Raw genomic sequence first — 17,126 nt, forward strand, 5'->3', positions numbered from 1 at the left:
GTTAGTTGATAACACTGTGGGCTGTCAAAAAAAGAATACGCACGAGATTAAAGTATTGGACAATACAACCCAAATTTGTTTATTTTGTGAAAGTAAACTAACACAGAAACCACAAAATAGTGAGAGTGGCAAATCCGAATTGAGTTTTTCTACCTGGCCAGGTACATGCAGACATATTCTAACTGTTGTGTGTTTTGATAGGTAAAATCGCATTCGAACAGATAACGATAGCTGCTATACAACGACGCGATTTTCTAAGCGTTTTACTTATCAATCAATACCCGATAAGATTAGGGTAGCAGCGATAGATAAGCCCGCAAAACGGAAACCTGTTCAACACGCTCACCTACAAGACCGCGAAGTGCAGGGTCGTCCAGTCTTGTTCGACATTCCGACCGCAAAAGGTCCACAAACTCTATGCCAGACACCGATCGACCCTCACCAGGCGATGGCTTCCATACCATTCCCATCCAAATTAACAACAACGAGTACATTCCGGATCGGCAGAGGGAGCTTATTCTGCAGAACACCCGCGGAGGATGCTGTAACCGGGATGTGAGGAATCAGCCCCAGGCAAATGCAGTGGGAGCAGGTGAGAACTATATTCAAATCTTGCTACTTTAAAGAGTATATATATTATATTATATATTCCTCGAGTTCGTGGAATATCTTCAGCGTTCTCTACAAAAATGAATCACATTTTGTATAAACAAAGCTAAGGAAGCCGATATTATCGAACACCTGTCTTAAACTGTCAAAGATACATATGTCCATTTGTTATCGGAGCGGCATTACCTCTACAGTGGGAGTTTCAACAACTTTACCAATTAAAATTCACTTTAATTTCTTGATTTTACATAAATTTGTATCTTTTATTCACAGCTGCCCTGATATTTGTTTCCGGAGGACTTCACATTGCCTGGAGCATTGGTTTTGACAGTTTGTTTGCCGAACTGGAGGTCACTAACCATGTTCGCATCTGCTGGTTTACAGCCGCGATTATTGGCGCACTTTTGGGAGGATTCTTCAGTCGGAAGTTTCCTTACAAGATCCTAATGGTGAGGAGATAATGTTTAGAAAGAGAGTTACCATATATAACTATTATTAATCTATTTAGGAATTCTGCTCACTGCTGACAGTGATCAGTGGGCTGGTGATGTCTTGCACCAAACTCAACCTGAATGCCTTGCTGACGGCCAGGTATTTAAACGGCTTTGCCAACGGATTAGCTCTAGCGCCCACTTTGGCCATGGCCGGGGAACTGACGGTCTTCTACAAGAGGGGCACCACCACCTCGGCGGCGGAACAGTGGCCCACAACTATTGGGATGTTTGTCCAGATTGTTTTCAGTGTAAGCTGGGACCAGGAGAGCGACTTTACCGAGGAGCAGTTCCAGGGTGTGCTGACTGTGATTCTGGGAGTCATAGCCTTCTTGTTTGCCTTCAAGACCTCCATAGAGTCCCCCGTCGACTTATTGGAGGCAGGACAGGAGCAAGCGGCTATCGATGCCCTGAGCCGTCTGCAAAGGCCACAGACAGTGACGGCGGAGACCTACGACCAGGTTAGCGATCATCGCTCCTACCTGAGCCACAATTCGTCCTTGGGCTGGACCCACGCTTTTCCCGCCCTCCTGCGCTTGACCTTGCTGCGATTCCTGTATGGCGTCAGTTCCAGCACGATGGTGGCCTTCACCGTGTACTACACAAGTATGAGGGTTTACGGCGGAAGCTCCGGACCCTTTGTGCTCTTCGGACTCTTCCGACTGATAGGGAGCTTCTCGTGCGCTTTTGCCCTGGACACGCTGGGCCGGAAGATCCCCCTGCTCCTGGGACTGGTCATTGCCGGAGGACTGTCCTTTGGCATTGCCAGTCGATTTGCAGGAACTGGCGTGCTGCCCTATGGGAACATGCGAATGGCCCTGTGGCTCCTGCTAATCTTCCAACTTTTCGCGGGAATCGCCTTTGCCCCGCTCTCATCTTACCTCTCGGAGGCATTTCCGCGCAAGATCAAGCGACAGTGCATCGCCATCAGCTATGTGGTTGAGATGCTGGCCCAGTTGCTCATCTGCCAGGTGGATCTCGGATCGGAGGTGTCTGGAGGCAATCCGATTGCACTTTTCTTCTTCAGCTCTGGATCCTTCCTGTTGTGCGGATTCCTCACCAGCGTTTGGTTTATGCCCGAGACGAAGGACACCACTCTCCTGCAGGCGCAAATTAAGTTCCAGAAATTTGTGATCCCCCAGCCTGAAAGTAGGCCCCTCAATAGTGCTCAGACCACGCCTAGATATAGCTAACAAATAAATCTGTATTTTTAAACTTCAAGTACTTCTGTATTATCGCTGGCTCTCCAGTGACTGTCCAGATTTTGTTTGTAAGGCAATATGCCGATCAGCATGAAGAGTTAATTATTATTATTCTTCGAGGGAATACCAAAGGTGTACACTTCCCAGATAAACTCGGGCTGATTAAAGGTTTATTACCAAACCATTAAGTCAGTTCCCATGCAACTGCGATAAGATTGGGACTCCCAATTTGGGCGCTATAAAAATGTTTAATGATCTTTTATTGGAGCTATAAATGTATTTTTAAAGTTTAAATAAAATTAAGATTAAATATGCAAATATAGTGAAAGAAAACCATAGAAGAGAGCTGCCTAATTACTTAAATTTAATAATATATGTGCCTGAACTAGTTCTGTGAACTATTTTTTCGCATCACTGGCCGCAAAAACTTTCACTTGACACGTCAATAAATTTTTTTCCGTTTATAAAGAGTACTATTCGTTGGCCCATATATCTTTGGCATTTATACAACCATGTGATATCTTTCCAATGAGTATATATTCAAATTTAATTAATTTATTTATATCCACTAATCAGGCTGATAAAGGGGGCTGTCAGTAAAGGTTTCTGCGGTACCTTATCTTATCAAATTTGCTGGCCATTTCGAGCTGGCCGCTCAATAACCGCTCGGATGCTCTGCCATTTGTTAAACGGCGTCGAAACCAGTCGTTGGCCAGTCGCGTCTTGTTGGCCGGCGGAAAGTGCGAAAAATTAGCGGCCAGACTGCGAAAATAAAATGACAAATTCAAGTGGACAAACAGGCCGACGGTTCCTATGAAAAAGTGCCAGGTAAACAATCAACAAATCGGTAAATAAAAGGTGGAAAAAATAATTAAAAGCGGAAACAACGCAACAAAAGTTAAGCCCCTTGACTGTGAAAGCGCGTTACGAGTAGACTAGAAGTTGTGACCAAAATGCCGATGTTACCAACAATCGAGGAGGAGGGCAAGTTGTCCTGGATGCGTCTTATGTGGAAATATCGCCTCCAGTTCCAGTCCATGGCCTCTGGTAATAATATCCGAAATATTTATCCGAAAAAATATCTTTATTGATTCGGATTGTTAATAGCTTCGATTGTATTTGTCGGCTGTGGCATGCGCTTGGCCTGGTCCATCTTCGACACTCCGGCCGGGAAGTTCCTCAACAACAGTAACACTCACAATCTGATGATGAGTTGGTTCATTGGAGCTGCCCTGGGCGCCATCCTGGCAGCCCTCTTCGTCCAGCGAGTCACTAAAAATGTGGCATATGTAAGTAGTTACCACATTTATTAATCTCAGTATAAATATTGACCTTTCCTGTAAGCTACCTATGGTACAAAACTATCCACTTTCGATTGTGTTCCATCCCCACAATTCATATTGCAGGCATTAGCACTCAGCCATTAGCTCGGATTGATAAGAATCCAATAAACTGATAAGGCGGTCGAGTTCAACCTGCATTGGCCATTAAGTGGCGATTGGCGCTAAGAGTTAAGCGAGGGCTGATCGATGGGTTTCGGGGGTTTTTCTTTTATAGTTATTTATTATTTATTAGAAAATTATATTTTTCCACCTTCATAAATTATATTTTCCATCTTTTAACAGACCTCTAGTGGCTTCCTGCTGATAATGGCTGGAATTCTGAACCTGTTCCTGCCGCAGTACTTCCTGGCCGCCTGCTACAGCAGCGTCAGTGTGGGCGCCGCCTACGGACTGACCCAGACCCAGGCGCTGGTCACGGGATCGGAGGTGGCCCACAAGTCCATCCGCGGAATGCTGCTCAGCTGCGAGCGGGTCTTCTTATGGCTGGGCGTGTGTGTCCAGGTCTTCTACACCCGAGTGTGGTACAACCTGGAGCCTTTGGAGTCGCAGGGGAGTCACCTGCACATCGACCAGCTGCACGGGATGGCAATGGCTGGCTTGGGACTGGGGGCCGTGATCCTGGCCCTGGCCCACCGATTGGAGTCTCCGCTCCTGCTGCTACACCAAGAGCGAGACATGGCGGTGGGCGACACTTTAAAGGCGCTGCACGGACAGTCCAGCACGGAGCTTGTGCGTCTGCGGGAGGATTGCAGACAGCTCCACAGTGCCCGAGACTGGGAGCGATTCGTGGAGGACCCCGAGGAGGCGGCAGTGGCATCTGCCACCTGGCGGAAGTGGGCCAGGCGAGTGATGCCCTTCTTCAAGGTCCTGCTGTTGCGCTGCTTCGCCACCCTGGCCGTGTCCTTGAGCTACAACCGAGCCTTCCTGGTGGTCAGTTGGCATGGCCTGGAGTGCGACATGAACTGCCTCTACTGGCTGGCGTTTGCAGGACTCGTGGGCAGCGTCCTCGGAGCATTCATAGTCGACTGGCAAGGGCGCCGAAAGCTCTGCTCCTTGTCCCTCTTCCTGGCAGGTATTGTGATCGTGATGGTGGGCGGAGTTTTCGAGCATCTGGAATCAGTCATGAAAACCTACTACGACATCAACCTACAGGCCATCGCCTTCCTCATGCTGCTCTTTGAGGTCATAGTCTCGGGGGGCGTGGCAGTCCCCGCCCTAATTTACACAGCCGAAGCGTTCAGCATCGCCCACAAGGCGAGGTGCCTGGCCGGCATCCTCATCCTGGAGCAGCTCCTGCAACTAGGCCTCCTCCTGGCCGTCTTCGAACACTGCGTCACCGTATCCATATTCTTCTTCACGATCGGTGGTCTTAGCTTTATAATCGGAGTAATGGTGTTTATATTTATGCCAGAAACCAAACAACTGACACTCTACGAGTGCCTGCTCCAGTTCAAGAAAGTTCCTTGAGTGTACCTTTTACTTATCTATAGCTGTGTGTTATCTATTTCTAATTGTGTGAGTGTTAATTAGTGTCCTTATCTCTACTTCATTTATTTTATAACAATTTAATTGTGCCCTCATAAAATTAATGAGTTCTTAGGCATTTATATAACGAATAAGAGCAAAGTAGATATAAGCATACGTATACTTAATATCTTATTTGTACTACTGTTTAATTTTGAATTATATTTAACTAGCAGTACCCTGCCACGTTTCGCTGTGGCATATTGTTGTTGCACGCATAAAAAATAAGTCAAACAAAAAAGAATAATTTCTGCTTTGATGACAACTTTATAGTCATCATTTGGCATGCGCTCTAAAGCACTCTTAAACAACCTGACCAACGCATGATGTTCATGAAGCAGACACTGCAAGTCTTGAAGAATTGCTCGCTTCATTCCTGCATTGATCCCTAGGCGTCGATCAAGTTGTTCTTCCATGTTGCCCATGAAATATATTTGTAAAAATTTATTCTGTGTATCTTCGAAAGGTAGTAATGATCCAATTCGATGGTGAATCTGTCCTTGTATCTACAAAATAAAAACCAGATTCTTTAACTGCATTCTATGTAAGTACAAAAATAAATACCTTAAATGTCGGATTAAAACCTCCTTCTTCGATAATGTCTGCCCCAAATGACGTCATTTGGAAACAACTATTGTATTTTCGAGTATTTGCAAGAAAGTGGCGTGATTCTTGTGTTTCGCCGCAAAGCAATGAATACAATGGCTCTTGTGGCGGAGTCAACACTGGCAATTTCACTTTACCATTAACGCAGCATAATCCAGGCGTTTCTCCGGAAAACTTTAATGCACCACAATACTCGCAAACAACGTCCATTTGCCCAATTCAAACGCTAGGATGCAAGCTGTAATCATTGCTGCAATCGTATCGAAACGCAGCTCGATTCAAATCAGCTAAATATCTGCGTCGCAAATTGAAATCTATTTGAGAAGCACGAAGTCGAGCCATACTATTGCGGCGCTGTTCACGTGCAGTTTCTCGTTCTTCTTCAGTCCTTTCATATGCAATATTTTGTATTCTTCTTGCCGTCTTGATTCGACCGTCTTGGTCGCGGCATTATTAATTAAACTTCACTTCACTTCAATCCACTTGTTAATTATTTATTTAATAGAAATAGTTTTAATATTGATTTCAGCGCAACACAATCTTTTTGGTTCGTTGTTAAATTTGAGAGCCTGACTATGAATTTGACTTCGTTTGTAACTGACATTTTGACATTTGACATTTTCTTCTTAGCTGTCTGCCTAAATAAAAAAGTATGGGCCAGGGAGGAACGCTGTCGAACGGGACAAAAAGTATCCTATGTCCTTCTCCTGGCTCTAAGCTACCTCCCTACCAATTTTCACTCAAATCTGTTCTTCCGTTCTTGATTTATAAGTGGTGTAACATAAAACACGATGTTCTTTTATATATATAGATTATAATATCTTTTATCTTAAAAATTAATTATTCCAGTGGATCAGAAAGTACAAGAAATATGATTTCATTAACAAAACATAAACATATTCTGAGGCACTTAAAAAATAATATTATCTCTTTAAAAATACGGACATATAATTTCAAAAACTCCTTTTTAAATTTGGATATATGAATTATTTACATTTCTTTTTGTAGATACATTTGTAGAATAACCCACAACATATATGCACATATTTATCCACCACCTCCCAGAATCCAACAAAACATACATTCCATTCTGGTTCCTTTCTTCAATAAAGCTCGGGAAAGCTATTTTCTTGAGCTTTCTCCGCCATAATTTGTGCCAAACTGTTACCATTATTCGCCTTCCAGAGCTTTCCTGGAAACAACCATTTGGTAGTCTATATAAACAAAGTATTTTTTACGATTATTTCACTCTAGCCGGCGAAGTAAAAGCTCCAGGAATCCCATTCATAAAGGTTCCTCCCATAGTTTTGTGGCGGATTTTCCTTTTTACGCGTCCAAGGCACTTTTTTAAATTTAATGCGGATTTTAGGGCGCAAGACATGGAAAAAAAGGGGAAACGGCGTTGATTAATATGGCGTATGATGAATATGCTTGGCCACCAGAAAGTGGCCCAAATCAGGGCTTGACGTCGAGGTCAGGGAAAATCCGGCCAATCCCCCAGCTGGCCATCTAATGATGCGGAAAATTCGTTTGGCTCCTCTCAACTACTTATTGATATGCAATTTTTATGTTCGACATTCTGCTTAGCCAGACAAAAGCACTCCCGCCAATACCCAAAAGTGGTTGCTTTGCTCCGGATATCCCACTTCTATATTCCATATACATATACATTTATATAGAAATGTTTTGGGTGTGGGATGTGTGTGGCCAGGATGTTGCGGTTGCTTTGCTGTTCGATTGTAAACGGTTCGAGTATTTGGCCGCAATTAGCAATTCCGGCCAGCACTCGGCCAATTCGATAACATGCGGTCAACAACCCAACAGCTCGAGTCTCTCAGCCAAATAAAATTCAATTTAAAGTTTTTTAATTTTTAATTGAGTTAATTAGTGTCGGCTGAAAATTTCTTTGTTTATGCAGTAGCAACAACATAAATAATTTGGCCTAAAAAACAAGAGTTGTTTGTTGCGGACAGCATTAAGTTTTTGGCCCAATTAGGCAAAGCCATGGGGATCGTATTGGATCCCCATGATCCAATTTAAGGGATCCTTTCTCCAGCCACCACTTTAAACTACTCATCCTAGACTTTCATGGGAACCTGATGCTCGCCTTGCCAACCGAAAAGCTCTCGGCTTATCCAGCTAGAAGCTGTAAAATTTTCCGTATTTTCTGTGCAAAGGGAATACATTAGAAGAGCCAGAGCTGGGCTCAAAGGCAAAGAGCTGCGAACAAACAAAAAAGATGCTGGATGCTGGGAACGATGCTAGAAGGACAAACAAAAACTTGACTAAAATTTTTCCACATGTGAGATGTGAGAATTGCAGGTCCCTTTGGCAAGAAGCTTAATGTGATGGGGCTGCCCTTGTTTCAATTAACTGAAATTGAAAACGACAATCGTAAACATTAACAGCAATGGGAATCCCCGTTGAGTGGCAGCAGAAGCTGGAGCCGAAGCAGGTCCTGGAACAGGACTTGGAAACAACAATTGCAATGCAAATCGCTATGGTGCAGCGTATGTAAAACACGTTGACGAGTAAAAGTCAAGGAAAATCATTTTCCGCAGGCCAAAGAAAGCAGGTTAAGATAGAGACAGACATTCAAGAAGAGAAAGAGAGAGAAAGAAGGAGGAAGCCGGCATCGTAAATGAAAAAAGCAAACAAACGTAAAATTTTATTTGTGCGCAATTTTCTATAAATTTTCATCGATTGCCATTGGGATATTGGCGACATTTGCGTTTGGCATTTTGCTGCGTCCTTCAAAAACACACCCACTGCCCTCCCCCCCCCCCCACACACACACATCCTGTATATCGGGATCCTGGGAGCTCCTTGGACTGCCATAACTTTGGCTGCACTTGGAATTATGTTTTGTTGCTGCCACCAGCGACGCCGTCGCCACCACCACCGACTCACACGAAATTGAAAAGTATATATAATATATATACTATATATATAATATATATATATAATATGTTACAAGTTTCCAATCAACAGCGAATGAAGTTTCCATAATGGCAAATAAATTATGTTCTGCTCTCCGGCGGCAACGGAAGTGGTAACGGAAACCCCGGTGGTTGCGACCAGAAAACCCCGGTAAGAAGCATCAAATTAATGTCTCAGCGTGCCGCAAAATGGCAAAATGGCCGACGTGGCGCAATTTATGGCCAACGAAAGACAACTCTAAAGTGGCCCAGTGGCCAAGTGGCGAAAGTAACCAAGTGGCTCCAGTTTCCCTCATCCCAGCGCGGTGTGACAATAAAATGGAGTCAAATGGCCATAAAAGCGAACCCAAATCCAAGACCACAAAGAGAATTTTCTTTTGGCCGTCCATGTCCCATATACAATGGCATATAAAAGTGAAATAATAAATAAGACCGTAAAGAATTCAAAACCGAGACCGAACCCTTAACGGGTTGGGATCATAAACCGACAAAGTACGGCCCAATTCAATAAGCCAACTCCAATCAATTGCTTTGCAGGCCAAAACTCAAACTTTAAGCTTCGGATTCGCCGCATTTTTTTTGGGAATTTCAAAAAACTTGACAAATTAATTGGAAATTACAGCCAGCAACTGACACTGGGAGTGCGGAGTTAAACAGGAGATTCTCGCTGGGGTTTTTGTTTTCTGTGTCTGGGCTGTCAGAAAGTAAATTGACACGTTTTCATTTCATTTGTTGCTCCAACTCCAGCACCAGCTACGAGTTTTGCTCTTTGAGTTTCAGTTCTGCGTTGGCAGTTGCCGAAAATAAACGCTACGCTGCGAAACTTTTCCCTAACAAGCCTATAAACTTTTCCCTTGCCTTTCGGCTGGAACTTTTCCTTAAATTGAAAGGGCACTGGCACAGTCGCAGCCCAAAAACCCGAAATGCAACGGACTTGGTCTGGCTTGGCTCCTGCTGGAAACTTGATCAAAAATTAAAGGGCTCCATGCAGATTGACTAGCGTACAGAGTGCATTAAATTTAATTAGCTCACATAAATCTTGGGGTTTGGATTCAGGATTCTAGATTCTCAATTCTGGCTCTCGGGTTTGAATTTGGTTTGGCCGGACACAGAAATCACTGGAGCTGACATTTTTAATGCCAACGGAAGGAGAAATGCAGTCTATATATATCTTTTTTGCTTTTTTTTTCCAACAGTCCTGGGCTTTCATGACTTATGCAAGTTTTGACGACAGGTGCACGCGTCTGCAACTCGGTTTCCATGTGCCTTCGTGTTAAATCAACTGTCGCTTCCTCTCGGCAAAGTTTGTCCTGCGATCCCGGCCAGGATGATAGTCTGTGGAATTCAAGTTATGATAGCTGCATGCGTTTCAACAATTTACTTAACAGCTAACTGCGCTGAAAATGTCACAAGGGAAAATAAATCGAGTGCGCGTACAAGAGTGCGGGAGCTAGGATAAAAAGTTTTCCTCTGGCGCTATTCCTGCAAATATTTGCAGCAACAGAAATCCCTATACCCACACTAATTTCATTTGATTCAATACCAGAAGTAAATAATATCGAAAAAGTTGTTTGAAACCAATCCTTTGCCCACTTAAAAGATCATATATATTGGCTTTATACCAGAACGAATTTCTTTACACAAAACAAATGGGGAAACTTGTAGGAAAAATTCCTATAAAAAACGTCAATGGTGCTTTAAGCCAAAGTTTCATTAACACCAAACACATGCGACATAATAAAAACGTCGAATGGCACATCGAATGGCGGCGTAAACAATTTTTTCCATATTAATATCGCACTTTAAGCTTGGTCGGGACAGTTTTTATCTTGGGGTTTCGCAACTGTTGCTAATTAAATTCCCTTTTTTTAACAGATTAAAAAGGAAAAAAATTATGAAATTGGAGATTGTATGGGAGAGCAGCAGAGACTGTTGCTTCCTTCGCTGTTTTCACTTTTTTTTTGTGGACTGTGTCATTTATGCCATGCAATTAACGCCATTAAAAATCTGTGAGCGCTAATTAACTGCGGCATATATTTATGTGCTTTGCATGACTGACTTGTGCATTATTAATGGTTGATTTTTCATAAATTTTTGTTCTTTGTTTGCCATTTGCACTCGCGGTCGAACGGATCGATCCAATCAGCTCCTTTGAGCTCCTTTAAAAAGGATTTCATTTGCACGGGAGTGGAACGGAAAACACAAAACAATTCACTTCCGTTTTTTGTTCAGCAAAGTTCCTCCGGCACGCCCCCGATTGCGATTCCAACCACGCCCCCTCTGTGAAATGAGGTTGAGGAAGTCCTGATAACGTCTGGCACCAGACCATTGACAACTCTGCTGCAGCTGCAACCGGTAACCTAAGACTTTAGCAACCTAAAGAGAGTTTAAAGTAAAGATGCACTCAGCAAATGGTTGAACAATTTTATTTTTTTGACAAAAATAGCATCTGTGGAGAGCTCCATTATGCTAAACGCGGTATATCCATAAAAAACAAATCAGAAAATCAGGGGATTAATTAGATTTTATAGTAAACGGTTTTATTAAATTAGACCTTAGAAAATAGAATTAGAAAATATGTTATTCGAATGAAAATTATATTTTTTTTCTCTGTAGCGGCAACAGCTTCGTGTCTTCTCACCGTGTTTTGACTTAACTGACAGCGGAAATGTCGCTTCAGTGGGCGGTTTTCCACCAACTCGCTTTCCTTTTCCGCGACTTTTCCCCCTAGTTTTCCCTGCAAAGGGTGTGTGTTTCTCTGCTGTTTACAAAATAAGCGAAAGCTGTGCCAATAAGCCTCAACGTCGCCGGCACTTAATTTATTTTCAAAAAAGGGTGAAGAAACTTTTACGCAAGTGCAACTTTTGCCTTCCGTCCCACTGCTTTCTATCAGTTCTATATACCAGTTCACATGTTGTTTGTGTTTTTTTGTTTGCATCCACATCAGTTGGCTTGTTTTCAACTCTCGCGAGTTTCGGCAGCCGCAAACACGCGACCTGGAACCAAAACCGGAAGCGGGGTCACCCATCGGGGTCAAAGGATGGGTGGAGGGTGTTTCTAGGATCTGTCTGATTTTTACGCGTTCTTGCGGCAAAATAAAGACATTTGCATATCGCCGACTCCATCGCAGCAAGGTCGTCTCTGGCACTTGGAAAATATCAATGATTTCATGTCCCCATCCCATCCCCAACCTGTTGGGAACATTCCTTGGTGTCGGAAGGTTTTGAGGATGTCCTTGCGGTGTCTTTGGCTGCTGTGTTTGCCCAACAATTTGGCGTTGGAAATGTAATCAAATGAAATGTGTCACCGGCACACATTCTCGCAATGGCTCAAAGAGGCTGGCAAAAAGCCTGGTCTAATTTTGCATACAAATCACCGGCAACAAATAATCAAATGCAAATATGTATTCAAGAATCAATTTGAGTGCAATCAGCAGGCAGGCCAAGTGATATATACATATACCTGGCTTGGCTTTATCTCATTGTGCGGTTTTCCAACCAAAGTTTGCCAAATCTGCGGTCGAGCCTGATATTCCAAAAAAGATTTAAGGCCTGAGACTTTGTCTTACAAACTTTAGATAGTCCTGACACTTTAAATTGCAAATCCTTCGATTTGCGAGGTATTCGAGGTATAAATGAAACAAAATAAATATGATATAAGAATACTATATATATTATTAGGCTTATGGTTTACCCATGTTTGATTTTTGGCTTATACTGCCCAAGAAGAAATTGATGTGGTTGTCTGAATAAAGTTTGGTTGCCCGTCCAATCAATTTCGATTGAACAATATTTATCTGACCGACTTGTCACAGACTTCTGCCGGCGAATCGGAAGCTCTCCCAGGCAGCTGCCCGAAATTAGCACCTAAAATGTCCTTAAGTGAATTGAATGAAACTGATTTATGGCCGCATTCACTCTTGTACTCTCAATGCAAATGCGTATGCCCCGAAGGGCCATCTATCTGTATCCCTATCCAGTATCTCTATCCAGCCATCTATCTAACCAGTTGGTTGTTTGTTTATGCCCACACACATATGTGTGTATATAGCAGTCTGCTTAAGCAGGCGTGTGAAAATCGACCATTAGCAATGCCATATATTCTCTAGCCGGCTATGATATACATAACTTCCAGGCCATCGGGCTATCGGGCCAACCGGCCGGGCCGGGCCACCAGATGTGGGGCGGTGAGTGTGCGATAATTGGTGTAAATGCCACAGAGCAGAATCACAGGGATCTGACTTGGAATCGGACTCGGACTTGGAATCGGAATCGTACGTTTAATATGCAGCTGCATAACTTATGGCACTGCCAGCCATTAATTTGAGTGTGTGACCTGTGTGTGAGTGTAAGTGCGAGTCTGTGTGGCACAGAAATCGTTGCATAGCCACAGGCGCACGTGCGTGACTGCCCCTTGCCCCATATTGTAGATATATATTTTATTTTAATTTGTTTAACAAAAGCCAGAGCCGAAAAGGAAAGTTTGCTGCCTTGGTTAGCACTTCGTCATCATCACGATCGCTTCATTTGCCTCATTCAATCTGGCACACGTTCTGACCGCTCTTTTCCTCTTTTCGCCATTGAGAGCAGGACGGGAATAGCCTACAATGGCCGTGTTGGCCAGGCCGAAACAATATGCAAACAATTTTTACCGTTACATGACCGAAATACACAAAATGTCTTCGCTTGGCAGAACGGCAAACAGACAGACGCACTTATGGTCACGTGCGATTATAAGTATGTCCAGAATGTATTTGTATAGGTGGGCAAACTTGCAAAAAATAACAGTAAAAAAAGGATACTACCATGTTTTTTGTACACATGGAAAAAATGACAATATAATTGCCAAAAAAACTAAAATTTTTCGTAGCAATTTTTGGCCTAAAATATGTTAAACATATTTTAAAAACACATCTTTAATCCTTAAGAACTTTTTTCCTCCTGTATAGATACAAACTTTCCTTAAGGACATGTAAAAATTGCCAACTGACCAGGATTCAGACAAGAAGAAGAGCCCGACAGGCCCTAAAGGCGCAAAAAAGCAGTCAAGGAAAATTTGATGGCGGAAAAAAAGATGCCGTCTAAAAAAAAAAGGCCAAAAAAGGTCGTGGCATGGCACTTTTCCAATATGCCAATAGATACCCGTACAAGCACCATCACAGTGGTCCGTACTTAATAGAAAACTTTTGCTTGTATTCATTCTTGGCTAAAACAGTATCACATTTTATTTAATTTTAATAAAAAACAAAAAAAAAACATAAAAAGTGTGTGTGGTCAACAAGCTTCAGGGATGTCGGTTTGTGAAAATTAAACTAAGAAAACTGTTTTGCATTTTAATTAGTTTGTCGTTTTGCGGTGGAAAGTTTGCCAATTTTTTGGCAACAAACATCTTATTTTTCTTGGTATTTTTCGGCATTGAGCTAACCCTTTTTAATTGGTCATGTCTCGGGAGTTGATCGACGTTTTCGGTCCGTCCCGTCCAAGTAGGAGTAAGCCCCGAAACTGAAAGTTGTCCGTCATTTCGATGATGGTCGTGACACAATAAGTGGCGTCTGTGTGAGAACGTGGGTGTTGTGCTTGAGTTGTAGTATGCGTGTGTGTGCCTTTGCTGCCTTGATTGATGATGTCCTTGGGAAATGGCTAAACAATACGAAATCCATAAGTTGACAAGACAATTATTTTGCAGCCCGCTGCGTTTCCTCTTAGCAAAATTTCGCACTCTATTGAGGCGTTTCTTGTCAAATTGGGGATTTGTTTGCCACGATTTGGGAATTTCGATTTAATCTAATTTCAAGGATATTTCAATGGAATTACTAATGTATTAGGTAGCTCTTTGAATTAATTAAATCGAGCTGAAGGTCTTCTTACCTGAATATATTTTTTTAGCTTTTATTTCAATTTCATTATTATTCATTTACTACTGCTATTTGTCGAAATAAATAAGACATTTTAAAGGGAAATTGTATATATCGTATTTGAGGAGTTGACATCTAGCGGCAGATTGTGGAATCAAGAACTTTGCCACATCCTGCGCATAGGTGGCGCCATGTCAAAAGGTGAATATCGTAAAAAAGAATTGCAAATACAAATTTAAAAGTTTAAATAATAAAACACATCATTTTATATGTTTTTAATTATGTTTGTACTATAAGTGTTTCTCCAAAGGCTTCCTGTTATAGGTTTCCTCCTTTACTTAACAAAATCACTTATATTTTCCACCAGCAGGCTGTGTCATTGCATCCGGCGGCTGATGCAGAAGCAGGAAGCCCGACACGATGGCAGGAAGGAAGTTCATGTCCTGGTATCGCTGATCCTGCAAGTGTTTAGTTGTTCGAGCCCATGTCGTGTCAACGGCGCCGTCTTCAATTGAAGGGGGACTGTATGCTCACAAGTGGCTCTTGTTCGAGCCACCGACGAAGCAAGTAAGCCCACTCAGTGCTAAGTGCAGTTGATTGCCGCCGAAGGCGAGCAAATATGCCATAAGTTTGCAGTTCATAGTTCATAGTTCATACTTTATGGCAGTGAGTTCTTAGGCACGTTTGTGCCTAAGCCCTATTTGGAGAGCGCTAAGCCTTGTCATATCTCATGCCACAATGCGTATATCAGGACCTTATCGGCCAACTGACAACAATAACCACTCGAGAGCCAAACAAAAATCTTTAGGGCGTGAAAAACCCTATGGGATCATACATGCAAGTGGGCTTGTGATGAATCAAACAAGATTCATGTGTTAAAGTTTAAAGGTATTTTGATAAAATGTTCCAACAGAATATTTTCCGTTAAACAAAACATAAAAATGTAGGAATTTTAAAAGAAAATGCGACATTTGTAGTTCCATCAATTCTATGGTATTTTATTAATGTAATGCCCGGAAAGTGTTTGCAAATATTTGCCCCATCTGTCCATGTCGATTCATAAATTATGAAAACATTGCATTTATCGCCGCTTCAAGTGTCGTCCTGCATGTAAAATATGCATTTATTGATATCACGCATACGCCGTGTGCTCCATTAGAACTACGGCATTCGAGTGGTGCGTGCGGGAGCGAAATGCTTTCATAAAATTGGCGATAATTTTGTACAAATTATTGTTGCAATTGCAAGTGGCAAACACTCACCGGGGGAATGAAGCTGTGCGCAATTGTTGCCGGAATTTATTTCTATTATCGACCTAACGAAAACAATTATCATGGAATGGAGTGCAAATATGCAAACAGAAATATTTTGGTTACCATTTTCGAGGGCTTGTGCTTGTTTGCAGCCATACCATCCAAAACCTCTTACCCTTTTTTATGTTCAGCTTTCGGAATGTCCTGTTCCACGCTCTCTCCCTCGTTCTCGACCTCGACCTCTCCCCATCGACCTTTTGTAATTTTTGGTCCTGCTTTGTAGGACCGCAAGCCCCACAAAAGTGGCGAGCATTAAATGAGATTGGCCAATAAGTGTGCGAGTGGCACCCACACCCCCGACCACGCCCCTGTTCCGCCCATCGCTACACTGCACCGCAGCATTGTTGAATTTTCGGTTTAGCTGCAAAGTGATTTACGCAATTAAAATAATTTCATTCAAATGGTCTATAATTCAACTGGCATTTCGTGCGGTTGCTGAAGCGGCCAGTTTATGTTGGCCACGGCCACGCCCACGATGACATAGTTTCGGCACCACGAAAAACCTCGTGTGTCAATATTTTCAGATAATCGTACTTGTATAATTGCCTTGAAATAATATCCTTTGGAATTTAAGATTTGTCAAATAAAACCAGTTAGAAGAGTTAAAACTCCGAGTAGCATCTTTCGTAATCAAAAGCGGGCACCCAAAATATTAACCCATTTTTGGGCAATCCCCTTCAAAAAGTGTAAAAATCGTGGGGAGCGCAATTATGGTCTACGGCGAAGGCCATATCGTGGCCAATATCCATCTGATTCCTAAGCGAAGTACCTTAAACGAATCGTGGATAGATTCTCCATAAATCTGCATCAAAACCTGGGAACAAATTTTTTGATCAATATTTTTCAACTTTTTCTGGGGCATCCCCTTCAAAAAGTGTAAAAATCGTGGGGAGCCAATTTTGGCCTACGGCGATGGCCATATCTTGGTCAATATCTATCTGATTCCTAAGCGGAGTACCTTAAACGAATCGTGGATAGATTCTCCACAAATCTGCATCACATCCTGGGATTCATGGATGGATCCCTGAAATATTTGCGACACGTCCGTTTTTCTTTCACATTTTTGTTACCTGTGGTTCCCCATAGCTAAATAATGAATTTCAAACGTTTGCGGTTGAGATTTTTTCCCGGTGTTAAGCCAAAAAAATTCATGTAAATTGTTATCATAAAAAAAATAATCTTAAGGTAAACTCCGAAAGTCATTTAAGTATAAAGTTCAAAGTTAAATTTTAAAGATTTTCTAAA

At 42.4% G+C, this 17,126-nt stretch overlaps 2 protein-coding genes across 3 annotated transcripts; both read left to right on the plus strand.

Moving 5' to 3' along the window:
• The first annotated feature begins 78 nt into the window (after nt 1-78).
• On the plus strand, nt 79-2,321 carry LOC6506483. The gene is made up of 3 exons (XM_001957755.4): nt 79-592; nt 883-1,058; nt 1,118-2,321. Exons 1-3 carry the CDS (start codon nt 418-420, stop codon nt 2,291-2,293), a joined length of 1,527 nt encoding a protein of 508 aa, XP_001957791.1. The 5' UTR covers nt 79-417; the 3' UTR covers nt 2,294-2,321.
• A 69-nt stretch (nt 2,322-2,390) lies between these two features.
• On the plus strand, nt 2,391-5,720 carry LOC6506484. 2 transcript variants are annotated; one of them, XM_001957754.4, is made up of 4 exons: nt 2,391-3,130; nt 3,201-3,349; nt 3,410-3,591; nt 3,928-5,720. In XM_001957754.4, exons 2-4 carry the CDS (start codon nt 3,256-3,258, stop codon nt 5,110-5,112), a joined length of 1,461 nt encoding a protein of 486 aa, XP_001957790.1. In that variant the 5' UTR covers nt 2,391-3,130; nt 3,201-3,255; the 3' UTR covers nt 5,113-5,720. The 2 variants fall into 2 exon arrangements, with proteins under 2 accessions (XP_001957790.1, XP_032309878.1); XM_032453987.2 differs by having other exon boundaries at nt 2,391-3,349.
• The last annotated feature ends 11,406 nt before the right edge of the window (nt 5,721-17,126 follow it).

The sequence above is a fragment of the Drosophila ananassae genome, chromosome 2R (assembly GCF_017639315.1).
Source record: "Drosophila ananassae strain 14024-0371.13 chromosome 2R, ASM1763931v2, whole genome shotgun sequence".
In the NCBI taxonomy this organism is placed as follows: domain Eukaryota; kingdom Metazoa; phylum Arthropoda; class Insecta; order Diptera; family Drosophilidae; genus Drosophila; species Drosophila ananassae.

What these genes read in the sequence shown, in the direction of transcription:
- LOC6506483 (XM_001957755.4), top strand. Translation starts at nt 418, where the DNA reads ATGCCAGACACCGATCGACCCTCACCAGGCGATGGCTTCCATACCATT. An exon ending in GGCAAATGCAGTGGGAGCAG is followed by an intron (nt 593 to 882) that starts GTGAGAACTATA and finishes TTTTATTCACAG; the next exon opens with CTGCCCTGATATTTGTTTCC. An exon ending in TTCCTTACAAGATCCTAATG is followed by an intron (nt 1,059 to 1,117) that starts GTGAGGAGATAA and finishes TAATCTATTTAG; the next exon opens with GAATTCTGCTCACTGCTGAC.
- LOC6506484 (XM_032453987.2), top strand. Translation starts at nt 3,256, where the DNA reads ATGCCGATGTTACCAACAATCGAGGAGGAGGGCAAGTTGTCCTGGATG. An exon ending in GTTCCAGTCCATGGCCTCTG is followed by an intron (nt 3,350 to 3,409) that starts GTAATAATATCC and finishes GATTGTTAATAG; the next exon opens with CTTCGATTGTATTTGTCGGC. An exon ending in TCACTAAAAATGTGGCATAT is followed by an intron (nt 3,592 to 3,927) that starts GTAAGTAGTTAC and finishes ATCTTTTAACAG; the next exon opens with ACCTCTAGTGGCTTCCTGCT.